A 14,335-nucleotide genomic window follows, 5' to 3' on the forward strand; every position below is an offset into this window, starting at 1 on the left:
CATTTACAGGCATCAGTTAGTCATTTGAAAGCCAGAATACACTGTTAGACACCTGGGTTGGAAAGGAGAAGGTAGAAGACATTCTGACTGAAATTATCATCCCTTCTAATGGAGCACTTAGCCAGGAAATTATATGTATTCTATGTTCTGTTCTCATTGCTTCAGAACGTTAATAATTTTTCTTTTGGAGATTCAGTATCCTTCTAAAAAGAGGGCCCTGCTTTGTTCATGCATCAGTGATTCAATAAACACTGACTCCATCACTTCATTACTATATCATTACATATAGTGGACAGAGGACAGTAGGAGGCTTGTGGGAGATACTGAGGACGCCATGGGAAGCCGCTCTGAGGAAGAGCTCATGGACTTTCACGTGGGCAAACAGAAAGAACTACACAGACCACCCTATCCTTACAAGCCAGTAGGTACAAAGAGGAAGAGCATGAAAAAGAGGACCTGATATTTTTGGTGCAGGGCTTGGAGAAAGTTTATTGCAAACAGAAGTTGTGAATACAAAGCCTTACCACTGGGGAAGGAGAAACCAGGAGCCTGAGTAAACTAGCGGCCCCTGAAAAACGGGGGCAAATGAGGTAGCCCTTGCCTTGCGTCAGGACCCATCCTGAGCACTTTGCACAGTGCCCCATTGTCCCACACTGCTAAATCTGTAGAGGAAATATTGTAAATTTCCCATTTTGTAAAATGCAAAACAAATCCTAAAAATGAGACTTGAGAAGATGGAACCACCTAGTTTTAGCAGTTGCAAAACTGAAAAACAATTTTACTTGACTACAAAGTCTACATCTTTCATGCAAATGTTCTTTTTACTATCTTTCTACTAGGTCTTTATATTCCTATTTGCAGAGATTTTTTTCCATGTTTTTATTGGTGCTTTATAGTTAGTTGTTCATAATGTTGGGATTTGTTGTTACATATTTTTATGCACACAATATGAAGATATAATGTAGCCAATATATTAACTTATTAAAATGCATTCTCAATCTCAAATATGATCATATAATTAAATTTGGTAAGCATAAGCTTCTACTTTTTTATGTTTACTGCTGACATTTAAAGAGGTTTTTAGATATCCACACTCCTTTTAGGTGAAGACATTCATGTTTTATTGCATGCTAGCGTCTCTTTTTCAAACCCTATCATAATATATGCTTTTACAAGTGAAACATGTGGTATATTTTCCTTTGGCATGACTTAATGGAGAAAATAATTGTTTCAAAGAGGTTGATCGAGAAACTACTTTTGACATCATGAAGACTTTCACTTGAAGAAAAGAGATGTGAACAAAAAGACACACGTCAATTACTGGGTTAATGTTTACATCATGTAACGTGGCTTCCTCCCTTAACCTTTACCTTTTTTGGGGTGTGGGTATGAGGGATTGAACTCAGGGGCATTCGAACACTGAGCCACATCCCAGCTCTATTTTGTATTTTCATTTTTTGAGACAGCGTCTCAGTGAGTTGCTTAGCGCCTTGCTTTTGCTGAGACTGTCTTTGAACTAGTGATCCTCTTGCCTCAGCCTCCCAAGCCGCCGTAATTAAAGGTGTGTGCCACCGCACCCGGCTCTTCCAAACAGAACGTGTTTCTGTTCATCATCAATGACATTTACTCTGAAGTGAAATCTGGTTTTGCTCTGCAGACAACTGAAATGGAGCTCTCCAGACCTTATCAGAGAGGTAGGAGAGTCCCAAATTCCCTGAATCTCCAAATTTTCTACTTAAAATTGTAATTCTCTAGTTTCCTAATCAACATTGACCCTTTGAAATTGTTTAAAATAAAAAGTAGACTGCTGTATTTCAGGAATAATTTGAATGTTCTTTATCTTGGAGGTTTGAAGTGGTAGTGCTGGCTTGAACATAAAATTGGGGAATTCTTTTATGCCCTGAATTCAGTTCTCTTTTTTAAAAATTTTTTTTTCAGTTGTAGATGGACACAATACTTTTATTTTATTTATCTTTTTGCAGTGTTGAGAGTCAAACCCAGTGCCTCACACATGCTAGGCGAGTGCTCCAACCCTGAGTCACAACCCCAGTCCCTGAATTCAACTCTTAATAACCTCACTTCCTCAGCTTCTCAGGCCAGACGTTCAACAGAGGGCAGGAAAGGGAGATGGGGCAGCTTCATTCTTCTCCATGTGACTTCTATATTTGATAAAAAATAAAATTTTCATGATAATAAATAGAGACTTTGGAAGTACACTGTTTGTTGTCCAACTTCATGTTAGTAGATAGGCTGGATCCTTCACTCTGTTTCCTGTTTGGTCAAGGCTGGACCATGTTGTCTGTGCATCAAGCTGTAAGGAAAAATTTCAGATTTTTAAAATCCCTCAGATGGGACTTAAGATCCCTGTTGTCTTGAATTCAGCATCACAGTTGCCTGCATTTTATCCAATCTCCGTCACTTATAGAAGCTCTCCACATTGTGCACAGTTTTAAAAATTTTTTTATTTGCTTTTTTGAGATATATGTGACAGTAGAGTGTGTTTTGACATATTATGCATTCATGGAGTATAACTTCCCATTCTTGTGGTTGAACATGATGAGGAGTTACACTGGTCAGTTATGTTCAGTTCATTCTAAAGTTTCCTATTCTCATCCCAGCCCCTTCCCTTCATTTGCCTTTGTCTAATCCAAGGAACTTCTATTCTCCCCCCTCCCCTTATGGTGTGTTAGTATCTTCACATCAGAGAGAATATGTGGCCTGTGGTGTGCTGGGATTGGTTTATTTCACTTACAATGAACAATCCAGTTCCATCCATTTACTGACAAATGCCATAATTTCATTCATCTTTATTCCTGAGCAATATTCCATTGTGCACATGTACCATATTTTCTTTATCAATTCCTCCCCTGAAGGACACATAGATTGGTTACATGGCAAAATTCAACACCTATTGAAAAAAATCTCTCAGATAGGTAGGATCAGAAAGTATTAGGGATTAAATTATGTTCCTCAAAACACATATAGGCTCAAACCTACACACCAAAGAATAAGGTCTCTCTGGTCAGATGATTAATTATTAAGATATAATTACCAAAGACAGTGTCCTAAGGGACCAGAGTGAGCTCAGGGTTCAGCGTGGCTTGGGTCCTTATGAGGTGGCCAGGGCAAGTTTGATTCAGTGTGACTGATGTCAATGTATGACTATCTACTCTCCGGTTTGGTTGATGCTTGTAGTGAAATGGATGAACTCCCTTGCTTCTCACTTTGGGCATATCCTTGGGTATTTCTTTGTGGTTCCCATGGGGGTTCCATTTCCCACGAGTGTAGAGAATGCTGCTGCCTTGCCTCTCCAGCCCCACCCCCTCGGTCAGTGATGTCACAATGTTAATGTGGACACACCGTGCTGGATACCACAGAATAAAGTTGGGCTTTTCTGCCACACCAGTCTCTCACATCTTGTAGAAAACAAAAGTGGCACTGGCTTTTATCATTGTCACGGGTTTGCTTTGCCAGAGATCTTTCTGTCTTCATCGCACCTGAGGACCTGATCCAATGTCCTTCAGGTCGACCTGAAGGACTCCCCTCACACAGGCACATCCAGTGGGCACCAACTCCACAAGGGCGCGGTCAGGTGGCTCCAACCACAGGGATGGGAGCTGAACTTTAAGAGTGCTTCTCCAGCATGCCCAAGTACATGGTTCGCTCCCAGCAACACACACACACACACACACACACACACAAAGCACAAACACACACGAGTCTATTTGTCAAGCTGGGAACAATGGCCTATGGCTGTGCGTTCACTAACTTTATCATCGCCGTGGCCCAGACTCTGAACAGGAGAGTCTTAGAGGGGAAATGTTCACTCGGGAGTCACGGGTTCAGTGGTCTCAGCCCATCGGTTGCTGACTCTATTGTTCTGGGCCCAAGTAGAGGCAGCCCGTCGTGGGGGAAGGGCCCAGGGGAGGAAAGCTTCTCTCCTCAGGGCAGCGAAGAGGCAGAGGCAGAGACAGAGAGAGGGGGAGGTTGGGGACATGACCCCAGTGAGTCTTGGCCCAAAGTAACCGGCCATGTCCCACCTGCCTAGAGCAACCAGCGAGTCAGTCCACTCTACCTAGGCTGGACTGAAGGTCACGGCTCTCCCCAGCCAATCACTTCACCCATAAACATCCCTGCGCTAGCTCGGGAGCCTGCGAGTGTGTGGCTGGGTGGGGGGCACCTCGCACTCAAAGCATCACGGGCTATGATCCTCTCTACTCGGACTCCAAGTCAGGAGGATCACACATGCAAGCCCGACCTGAGCAGCCGAGGGAGAGCTTGTCTCAAAGGAAATAATTATGATCGCACACCGCCCGCGGGGACAATCACAACGCGTACGCTCTTCTTGATCACAGGAACCAAAAACAGTTTATTCCGCAAGTCTCAGACTTATATCGAGAACATAAGCCTATTAGAGAGTGGAACCAGGAAAGTCAGCCTATCAAGGAACAGTCTCCAGGCAGATACCAGGATCGCCTCATGTACAGCAGTCAATCACAGTTACTTCCTTAAACTTGTTTATGAGTGCAGCTATGTCTGGCAAGCTGCCAGGTGCCATCTTAGAGATCAGGCCAGGGTGCGGCTCTGGGGCCCTCAGAGCCCGCTCCTGACATCTCCCCCTTATTCTTTAAATAAAGAAAAGATGACTTGGGACCATGCCTGTCTTAGGTTGTCCATGGCAAATTACATCCTTACCCGTCATTGGAATTCTGACCTCCAGGCGTCAGAACCCTGTCTTAGGTTGGTATGCATTTCCACGGATCTTACCCGTCTTTGACTACTGGTCCAGCATGCTTAGCCATACTTGGGGGGATGTGCCTGTCTCAATGGCTGTCAAAGCCTGTACTATAGCCCGTCGATGACGTCGGGCATCTTGGCGAGCTCTGATTTGGCTGCGTATAACATAGGCTATCCCTAAGCAGATAATAATCAGAACAGCTACTGTTCCAGCCCACTGTTTTGTCAATCCCAGGGCTTTAGATAACAAAGAGAACATCTCGGATACCGATGCAACTTGAACCCTGGTGGCATTGACTCTGAGTGTTTCAGCTCGTAGCTGACTGGTTAAATCATCAAACGTAGATGACCAATTGCCAGTAAGGTAGACAGAGATATTTTTAGATAACATAACCGCAGAGCTAAGGTTATTATAAGCAATAGGGGTGACACACACTGCTCTTAAAGGATAAACACATCCCAGTCCCAAAAGTTCTTGCAAGATATCCACTTGTTCTTGTAGTAGTCTACTCTTTGATTTACAAGGAGTATGCCTGCTCTTAGATGTTGGTTTAGAGTCTCTTGAGTCTGTAAGGCTGCAGTTGTATTTTCGGCCAAGTGATTGACTGTTGTTGCTGTCTGTATGGTCGTCGTCAATGCTGCTGCTGCGGTTGCGGCTGCCTCTGCAGAGACTGCTACCGTGGCGACCACGGCCGCTGTGATGTCAAAATCTCTCCTGTTTCTTGATAGTAACACTGGCAATTCCGCATCTGTAACAGAGACTGGGACTGGTAGGAAGGTAGGAACACGCATTAAGACTGCCAGCGGGAACCTAGAAGCATTCCAACACTGAGAGAGATAGCACAAATCTCAAGTACAATTGAGAGAAGCAGTTGTTTCGTTAGTTAGCAGAAACATAAAAGGGGGAAACACACAAACTGGCATAGGTGGAAACAATATTTCTGGTACAGTGGGCGCTTGATGCAGCACCAGAGAAGCCAGAGCTGTTCTTCCATACAGAGGAATTCCAAGTACATAGCCTAAATGCTCCTCCTAAGAGAGCAAAAAAAGGTTGTAAGTTAGTATATCCTGAATTCGAAGTGAAGAGTAGCCAGCTGTCAAAAGGGGTGACGTGTTTCATGCCTAACTTAACATTATTATTAGTAAAGTTATCATTAGCAGTGAAAGAAGTGAAATTGGGAGTGAAAAAAAATCCATTTTGTACAGGAGTCGCTGGTCCTGCATGTTGACAACCTGTCCATATAGGAGGTGTACAGTGTTTAGGATTACAAGGAGGGAAGATTCTAGGGGTTTTGAAAGTAGTTCCTGTAGCATTATGTCTGCGAGGTACCCATCCTGAAAGTAAAACAGCATCTCCTGTTAAGTTTTTTATGTATTCTTGAAATGTAGAACCATTTTCACCCGGGCGAAAAGAAAGCGTGGCTAAGGAGTGAAAAACTGTCAACGGCTTGATCGTCACGAGTGTCTTTGGTGTCTTCATTTTGTTGATCCAAATTACTTGTTGGTAGCATTGCCTCTGGTCGAGTCAGCCGTTCAGGAACCCAGATAGGTGACGTTTTATCCTGTGGAAACACACAAACCGAGCCGCGGCTCCGGTAAAGCACCGGGTGCAGGCCGTTCCGTTGTCCTGTAAGAACATCCTTCCATTTTACCGTCGCTCTATCATGTTGTTTATGATTGCCATGTCTCTCAGCGGCAGAGCGACCCTCATTATCCACAGTTAAAAAATTTAAAATAAAGAGACAAAGAGAAAGTTTATCTTTAGGGGACCTGAAGGTCTCCCCTATTCCCCCTTTTTGTTTATAAAGAGTATTTTTGAGGGTGAGATGTGCACGTTCAACAATACTTTGTCCTTGTGGGTTATAAGGTATACCTGTGGTTAGAGTTATTTCAAATTTAGTGAGAAATTGGTTAAAAGAGGTTGAAGTATAAGCAGGGCCATTGTCCGTTTTAAGTTGTTTAGGAAGTCCCCAGGCTGCGAAAGCCTGGAGACAGTGGGAAATGACATCTTTGACTTTTTCTCCGCTGTGTAGTGACACAAAGATGATACCTGAACATGTGTCTACAGATACATGTACATATTTAAGGTTACCAAATTCAGGAATGTGAGTAACATCCATTGCCATAGATGATTAGGTAACAGTCCTTTAGGATGAACTCCTATAGAAGGTGGATGATGGAGGACTGTACACTGGCCACAAGATTTAACAATAGCACGTGCAGTTTCTTTAGTAATGGGAAACTTCAGTTTTAATGTTGTAGAATTAACATGGAATTGTTGATGATAATTTTTTGCTGCCTCAAATGCAGAAAAAATGTGGGGATCCTTAGTTGCTATGTCTGCTACATTATTCCCTAGAGTTAAAGGTCCAGGTAAATTGGTATGAGCTCTGATATTTCCCATAAAGAAAGGATTATAACGATCCCAAATCATTTGTTGTAAAGTCCGTAAAGGATGAAAAATAGTAGAGTTTGAGGCAATAAGCCCTGCACATTCTAAGTTACTGAGAGCTTGAACTACATATAAACTATCTGAGTAAACACTGGATGGAATATTAGGGAACATTTTAAAAACTTCAAGAACTGTTAAGAGTTCTGTTTGTTGAGCAGAAGAGTTAGGGAAAAGGAATGTTTGGACTTTATCTTGATAACAAATAGCTCCAGTCCCTGTTTTGGATCCATCAGTGAAAATCACAGGAGCCTTAGGAATAGGTTGTTGTCTGGTAACTCTTGGGAATATTACAGAATTATTACTACAAAATTGTATATAAGGATGTTTAGGATAGTGAATATCAAAGTTAGCTTGAGTGGAGCATCTAACAACAGTCCAAGCATCCATGAAATTACATAACCAAGAAAGTTGATGCTTATCATAGGGAATAATGATAGTAGCTGGATGAATTCCAAACACTGTGATAGATGATTTAAGTACCTTTAGGATTACTTGAGCTACTGCTTCAGGGTAGGGTAAGAGAGTTTTATTGGGTGAACAGGCTAGATGGACCCAAAACAAGGGACCCTCTTGCCAAAAGACTCCAGTGGGTAGTTTCTTGTTAGGAATAACAGTGAATTGTAATGGCTGAGAGAGATCAATACGATCTACCTGGGCCTCATCTAATCTTTTTTGTATAATATTCAAAACCAGACGCGCTTCAGGAGTGAGCTCTCTGGGAGATGTGGGATGGGGATCCCCTTGTAAGACATTAAAAAGAGGAAGTAGTTCTCCTGTGGAAAGCCTCAAATACGGACGAATCCAATTTATATCCCCTAGTAGCTTTTGAAAATCATTTAATGTTTTTAGATGATCTACCCTGATGACAGTTTTTAGTGGCTTTACTACAGCCCTGTTTAATTGGGCTCCTAAGAATTCTTGTGTAGTACCAACTTGAACCTTTTCAGGGGCTATAATGAGTCCCCATAATTTGAGTTGTTCTATTAATTCAGAGTAAATATCCTTCAAAATATCTTCCTCAGAGTGGCATAATAATATATCATCCATATAATGATAGATGATAAGTTTGGAGTATTTTTGTCGCATTGGCTTTAACGCCTGATCAGCATAAATTTGACACAGTGGGGCTATTGGCCATACCTTGTGGCAAAACAACCCATTCATATCGTTGGTCAGGTTGTTGGTGATTTAGAGATGGGAGAGTGAAAGCGAATCTCTCACAATCCTGAGTGTGTAATGGAATAGAGAAAAAACAGTCTTTTATGTCTATAATTATTGTAGGCCAATCTTTTGGTAAAGCAGTAAGGACTGGAAGCCCTAACTGAGTTGGCCCCATAGATTGCATAGTAGCATTAATAGCTCTTAAGTCATGAAGGAGCCTCCATTTTCCTGATTTCTTTTTTATGACAAAAATAGGGGTATTCCAAGGAGAAGTTGAAGGTCTAATATGATTTGCTTCTAATTGTTGTTGTACCAGTTCTTGGGCCGCTTTAAGTTTTTCTAATGTCAGGGGCCACTGAGAGACCCACACAGGTGCATTGGATTTCCAAGTTATTTTTACATACTTTTGTTCAGTGGCCCCTAGGAGAAACCCAAGCCTTGGCGACCTTGATTGCCCTTAACACTAATTGGCTGGGTATTTCCCTGGCCATAGCGGCCAAGCCCCTTGTCCCATTTATGACCTTGTTTTACCATTAGATTTTGAGCCTTTTGGCTATAATGGCTTTCTGTAGTGACTACTAAATCCATTTGTATGAGAATATCTCTGCCCCATAAATTAACAGGTAAATGGTCTAAGACATAAGGTTGAAATGTTCCCTGTTGGCCCTCATCATTTTTCCATGTCAATACAGAACTACTCCTTTGTGGGCTAGTAGCTACACCCAATCCCCTCAGGGTTTGTTCCGCTACTTGTAGAGGCCATTCTTTTGGCCAATCTTTTAGGGTAATAATGCTAGTATCAGCTCCTGTATCCAGGAGTCCCGAAAATTCTCTATTTTAAATCTTTATTTTAAGCATTGGCCTATTTTTTAAGTCCATGGTAAGACAGGCAAAATCAACTCCAGAAGATCCCAAACCTGCAGTTCCCCTGGTTGCTGTGGTTGATGGAAAATTATTATGAAGGCTGGGAATAATCAAAAGCTGAGCTATGCGGTCCCCAGGTGATATGGAGATAATTCCTTGAGGAGAATGTGCAAGAACCTTAATTTCTCCTGTAAAATCAGAGTCAATAACTCCAGGGATAACTATAAGTCCCCTGAGTGCACTAGAGCTCCTACCTAATAAAATTCCAACAGTATAAAAACAAGTTCCTGGAGGCCCTCCTTTTTTTTTTTTTTTATAGGACCTTGTAATCCTTGTACAATGGCTGCTGCCATAACTTCTCCTTGAATCACAGTCTCATTGATATCTCTACACACTTTGATATATGTACTTAAATCCTTATTTTTCCAGGGACGAATGGCGTCTTTACACCATAGGAATTCCATTGGCCCGGAGCAAATCCTTTAAGGGACCTTCCATGTGCATTTGTGACATTTCAGTGCCCATATTTCTCTATTAAACGAACAGAATGCAAAGCACTTTAACTAGCAAAACAAAAGTGAAAGCACTTACAAACACTCAAACTCCGTCGCTATCCGCGAACTTTAACTCCGTCGCTTATTCCGTGAACTTTAACTCCCGCGAACTTTAACCTGGTCAGACTGTACTTTACTTACCCTGTATTTACCTGATCAGTTCCTTCTTTGTAACTCGAGTTCCTGGGTTTCGGCACCACTTATGATCGCCCACCACCCGCGGGGACAATCACAACATGTACACTCTTCTTGATCAAGGAACCAAAAGCAGTTTATTCCGGAGGTCTCAGACTTACATCAAGAACATCAGCCTATCAGAGAGTAGACTAACCAGGAAAGTCAGCCTATCAAGGAACAGTCTCCAGGCAGATACCAGGATCGCCTCATGTACAGCAGCCAACCAGAGTTACTTCCTAAAACTTGTTTATGAGTGCAGCTATGTCTGGCAAGCTGCCAGGCGCCATCTTAGAGATCAGGCCAGGGTGCGGCTCTGGGGCCCTCAGAGCCCGCCCCTGACAAATAATAAGAGAGAAAACAGAAAATAAAAAAAAATCTGTGCAAGTACCCGAGAGACACTGCACTTACCTGACACACCCGAGGCCCTGGCTTCAATGGCCAGTATGCCAAAAAAAAAAAAAAAAAAAAAAAAAAAAAACGCAAAACAAAACCAACCCAAAGCCAGGCTTGAGAGAATGAGTATGAGTTCAAGCCTCCTGCCCCTCCCATCCTGCAAGGACACAGCAACAAGGTGCCTTGACCTGGGACTTGCCAGTCTCCAGAACCCTGGGAATGTGACTTGTATTGCGAATAAATAGCACGGCCCAAGGTTCTTGGTTACAGCATCAGGAAGGGACCCAGGTATCTGGGAAGGCCTCCATTTCCTCCCCGTACAGGAAGGACACGGTTGCTGGTTCTAGGATTCTCGGCCTGGGTATTTTATCCTTTCTTACTTTGAGCCCCTCAGCCACTGCTTTTGGCGAGCCAGGGTTTCTAGAGTGAAATCCGGTGGGAACCTTTGTGGGGAGAGGCTGATGAACGCTCCCTCCCTCGAACCGGTGTTAATGCCACGCCCTAGAGCATCTGAGGGGACAGAGCACTGTGGGGTAGCATCACCACGCAAGCAAAGCGCTACCACGCCTTCGATGCCAAGCATTCCGAGTCGGAAGAAGTAGGAATTGAATGAACACTTTGCGTGTAGAGATGAGGCGGCCCGTAAGAGCCCCAAGTGACTAGGGATTCTCATCAGACTCCAGGTGAAAAGACCACTGGAGGACGCCACAGGTTTTAATCTCTAAATGTTGCACTAGCATTCTCCACAGCCCCCGGAAGGAAAAACTCTTCTGGGGTCCTTTCTTATTCTTATGATGACAGTGGCAAAGATCCTGGAGGCCCCAAAGTGAGAAGGCCATTGGGGGCTGTGCCCATGTGTGACTGGGTCACCCCCTGCTCTGACCTCACAAGCAGCCACTGTGATGCGCCGTCCCACCGCGGCCATATAAGCGGGTGGCTGGGCTGGGCTCTTCGTCCATAAGTACAGGAAGCTCTTGGTGGTGACCTGTCGGACTCCCAGATAGTTAGTGCGTTTGGTGGTTGGTGGCTGGTGGTTGGTGGCTGGTGGTTGGTGGCTGGGGTTTTGGGGCTTTTGGTTTTTTGATTTGGGCTTTGGTTTATTTGTTTGTTCTCTCTTTTGTTGTTGGTTTTGGTGTTTCGTTTGGGTTTGTTATTTTTTTTTTAGCTAGCGTCCTCCGTCGGCGTTCCGGCTTTAGGATGCTTGGCAGTCAGAGTAGACAGCATAGAGTAGAGCGGCAGGGGCCCAGCTCCTGCTACGAGGCGGCCCTCACGGACCACTACCAGGTGGTGAGGAAGCTCGGGCGGGGGGGCTTGAGCCAGGTGGTCCTGGCCCGCCATCTCCTCACCGGGGCAGAGGTGGCGGTGAAAGTCGTGGCCAAGAGGAAGGCGCTCCAGCACGTCCTGTGCGAACCGCGGAGGTTGATGGCCCTGGAACACCCCAACGTGATCCAGCTCTTCCAGGTCATCAAGACCCCGCGCAACATGTACATGGTGATGGAGCGCGCAGGTGGGGGCGACCTGACCCGTTGCATCTTGATGTCCCGTGGCCTGAGGGAGGGGAAGGCCCGCAGGCTGTTCCGGCAGGCCGTGTGCGCCGTTTGCCACTGCCACGACAGGGGCATCGCGCACCTGGACCTGAAGCCCGAAAACCTGATGCTGGACGCCCGGGGCCGCAGCGTGAAGCTCATCGACTTTGGCCTGAGCCTCACCTTCACGCCGGGGCAGAGGCTCAGCACCTCCTGGGGCACGCTCCCGTACTGGGCCCCCGAGCTGGTGCGGGGGCAGGACTTCGAGGGGCCCCCGGCGGACGTCTGGAGCCTGGGAGTCGTGCTCTTTGAACTGCTCACGGGGAGGCAACCCTTCCGGGCGTGCACCGACGAGGGCCTGCGGAAGAAGATCCTGCGGGGCCGCTACACCCTCCCCAGGCGCCTGTCCCCCGAAGCCCGCAGCCTCATCCAGCTCATGCTGAAGCTGGATCCGACCCAGAGGCCCACCCTGGAGCAGGTAATGGGCCACCCGTGGCTGAGCCAGGGCCAGCAGCCTCCACCCAGCCCTGGCAGCCAGCCGCTCCCCAAACGCCCCGACCCCGCCATCCTGACCCTCATGCTGGACATGGGCTTCGACCCCTACGAAGCCTGGGTGTCCCTGGACAAGCAGAAGTGGGACGAGGCCGCGGCTACCTACCGCCTCCTCCAGCACCAGGGACCCCAGGGTGTGGGCCGCGAGCTCCAGGCCAGGCCTGGGGGCCGTCGCGTGGTCGCGCCTCTCCCGGCTCCCACAGATGCCCCCGGCACCCGCGCCAACAAGTGTGCCAGCCAGCCTGCCCTTCCAGTGCCCGGCGAGCAGCAGCAGCCCGCGGAGACCAGGCCGGCGGGCCAGGAGGGCGCTGCCAGTGACAGCGGGCCCGCCGTCCCTCTGAGCTTCTTCTGTGTGCACTCGGCCCCGCCCAGCCCCGCCTGCCAGAGAGGCCCTGTGCCCCGCAGGCCCGAGCACCCCAGGCCCAGCCTCACCAGGCGGGTGGCAGAAGACCCCAGCTCGTCCTCCCAGGGTTCCTCCTCAGGCCGATCCTCGGACAGCCGCGGGGGCTGGAGGCAGGCCACTGGGAGGATGGCCACCTTCCTTGGAAAACTCTGCTGCTGCCTGCCCTGCTTTTGCTGGCCCGCCTCCCCAAGGAGAGTGGCACCCATGCAAGGAGGCCACGGACGCCCCGGGGCCCCACACAGAGTGGCTCCAGGAAACGTGCCCTGATGGGACAGGCAGACCAACAGACAGCAAGAGGTCCCCGAGCTCCGAGCATCCCGACCTGGTGGAGCCTGCACCAGCCCCAAGTGAACTCCAAGCGCTTCAGCCATGATGTGCGGTCAACTGGCCCCAGCTCCTCCCCTACCCGCCCCCCCAGCGGACTCCAGTCTTCATCCTCCACCACTCTCTGCCCCCACCTACAGTCATCAGAGACTCTGTCCCCTGGGACACTGCCCTGCCCTGCCCTGCCCTGCCCTGCCCTGGCCTTCCTCCTGGGCTTCTGGGATGGCAGAGATGGTTCCTGAGAAATTTCTCCTCCTCACCAGTTGTATAATAAAATTGATGTTCCAAGGTTGTTTTCTTTTGCTTTGTTCTAAAAAAGGCAGGTTACAAAATAGAGAGAAATTTTTAAAAGGAAAAAAAAAATCACACAAAACAACAGAGAAAGGCCTCAGGGCAAAGGCAGGAGCCCAGGGCCGGTACCAGGGTAGATGGCTTGTCCTTAGTCACTCCCCTTGCCTTAGTGTAGACAGATTCTCTCCTTGAGCCACTGTAGACCTGATTCCACTGCTTTGGCCAGAGAGAATCCCTTTCCCAGTCTGCGGGTCCTCCCTGAGGTCTGTGGTTTGCGGTGGAGGGGGGGGGGGCGCTGGTGTTAGAGAAGACACATCTGGAAAGGTATTGGAGACTCCAGAGTGTTCTGTGGCATCACCTCCATAATCCCGTGGGCAGGGGAGGGCCTGCCTGCAGCAGGGGCTGGGGGCTTCACCGCATGCCCCACAGCCTCTAAAACTAAAATCTCCTCCTGGTCACTGGGCTTTGGGCGCTGGAGAGCTTAAACCCCCTCAGGCTTGCTACTTACTGAAAAGACAAGTGAATATCAAGGAAATGAAGTTCCTAATATGAAGAGCTCCAAAAAGATCTTCAGGTGTAGATGACGTCCCTGGAGAATTCTACCACACTTCTGAAGAATTAACACCAGTTGTATACAAACATTTCCAGGAAGCAGAAGCACAGGGAAGCGTTCCCAGTGTGTTTTGTGGAGTTGGAATTACCCCACCATCAAACCAGAAAAGACACTGCCAGAATAAAACCGTCAGAGAAACCCTAAACGGAGAGACCAAAGTCCATCCTGAATATGGACACAATAGCCCTCTACAAGGCACTTCATTGAAAAGCCAGGAAAGACACGTGATGGTAATGGATTCGTGTAGAATAATTACGTGTCGAAATTCAACACCTGTTGAAAAAAAGC

General features: G+C 46.8%; 1 protein-coding gene across 1 annotated transcript; it reads left to right on the top strand.

The window, feature by feature from the left end:
• The first annotated feature begins 334 nt into the window (after positions 1 to 334).
• On the top strand, positions 335 to 13,086 carry LOC124994216 (sperm motility kinase 2B-like). Its single transcript, XM_047566007.1, has 3 exons — positions 335 to 421; positions 1,595 to 1,694; positions 11,504 to 13,086. The coding sequence occupies exons 1-3, from the start codon at positions 335 to 337 to the stop codon at positions 13,084 to 13,086; spliced, it is 1,770 nt and encodes a 589-aa protein (XP_047421963.1).
• Positions 13,087 to 14,335: the final 1,249 nt, after the last annotated feature.

This window comes from Sciurus carolinensis, chromosome 10 (assembly GCF_902686445.1).
Source record: "Sciurus carolinensis chromosome 10, mSciCar1.2, whole genome shotgun sequence".
Classification (NCBI taxonomy): domain Eukaryota; kingdom Metazoa; phylum Chordata; class Mammalia; order Rodentia; family Sciuridae; genus Sciurus; species Sciurus carolinensis.

Bases quoted from the DNA above. Each gene is read 5' to 3' on its own strand.
- LOC124994216 (XM_047566007.1), top strand. From the start codon at position 335: ATGGGAAGCCGCTCTGAGGAAGAGCTCATGGACTTTCACGTGGGCAAA. The intron at 422-1,594 runs GTAGGTACAAAG...TCTTCCAAACAG, and splicing joins CACCCTATCCTTACAAGCCA to AACGTGTTTCTGTTCATCAT. The intron at 1,695-11,503 runs GTAGGAGAGTCC...TTTTTTTTTTAG, and splicing joins CTCCAGACCTTATCAGAGAG to CTAGCGTCCTCCGTCGGCGT.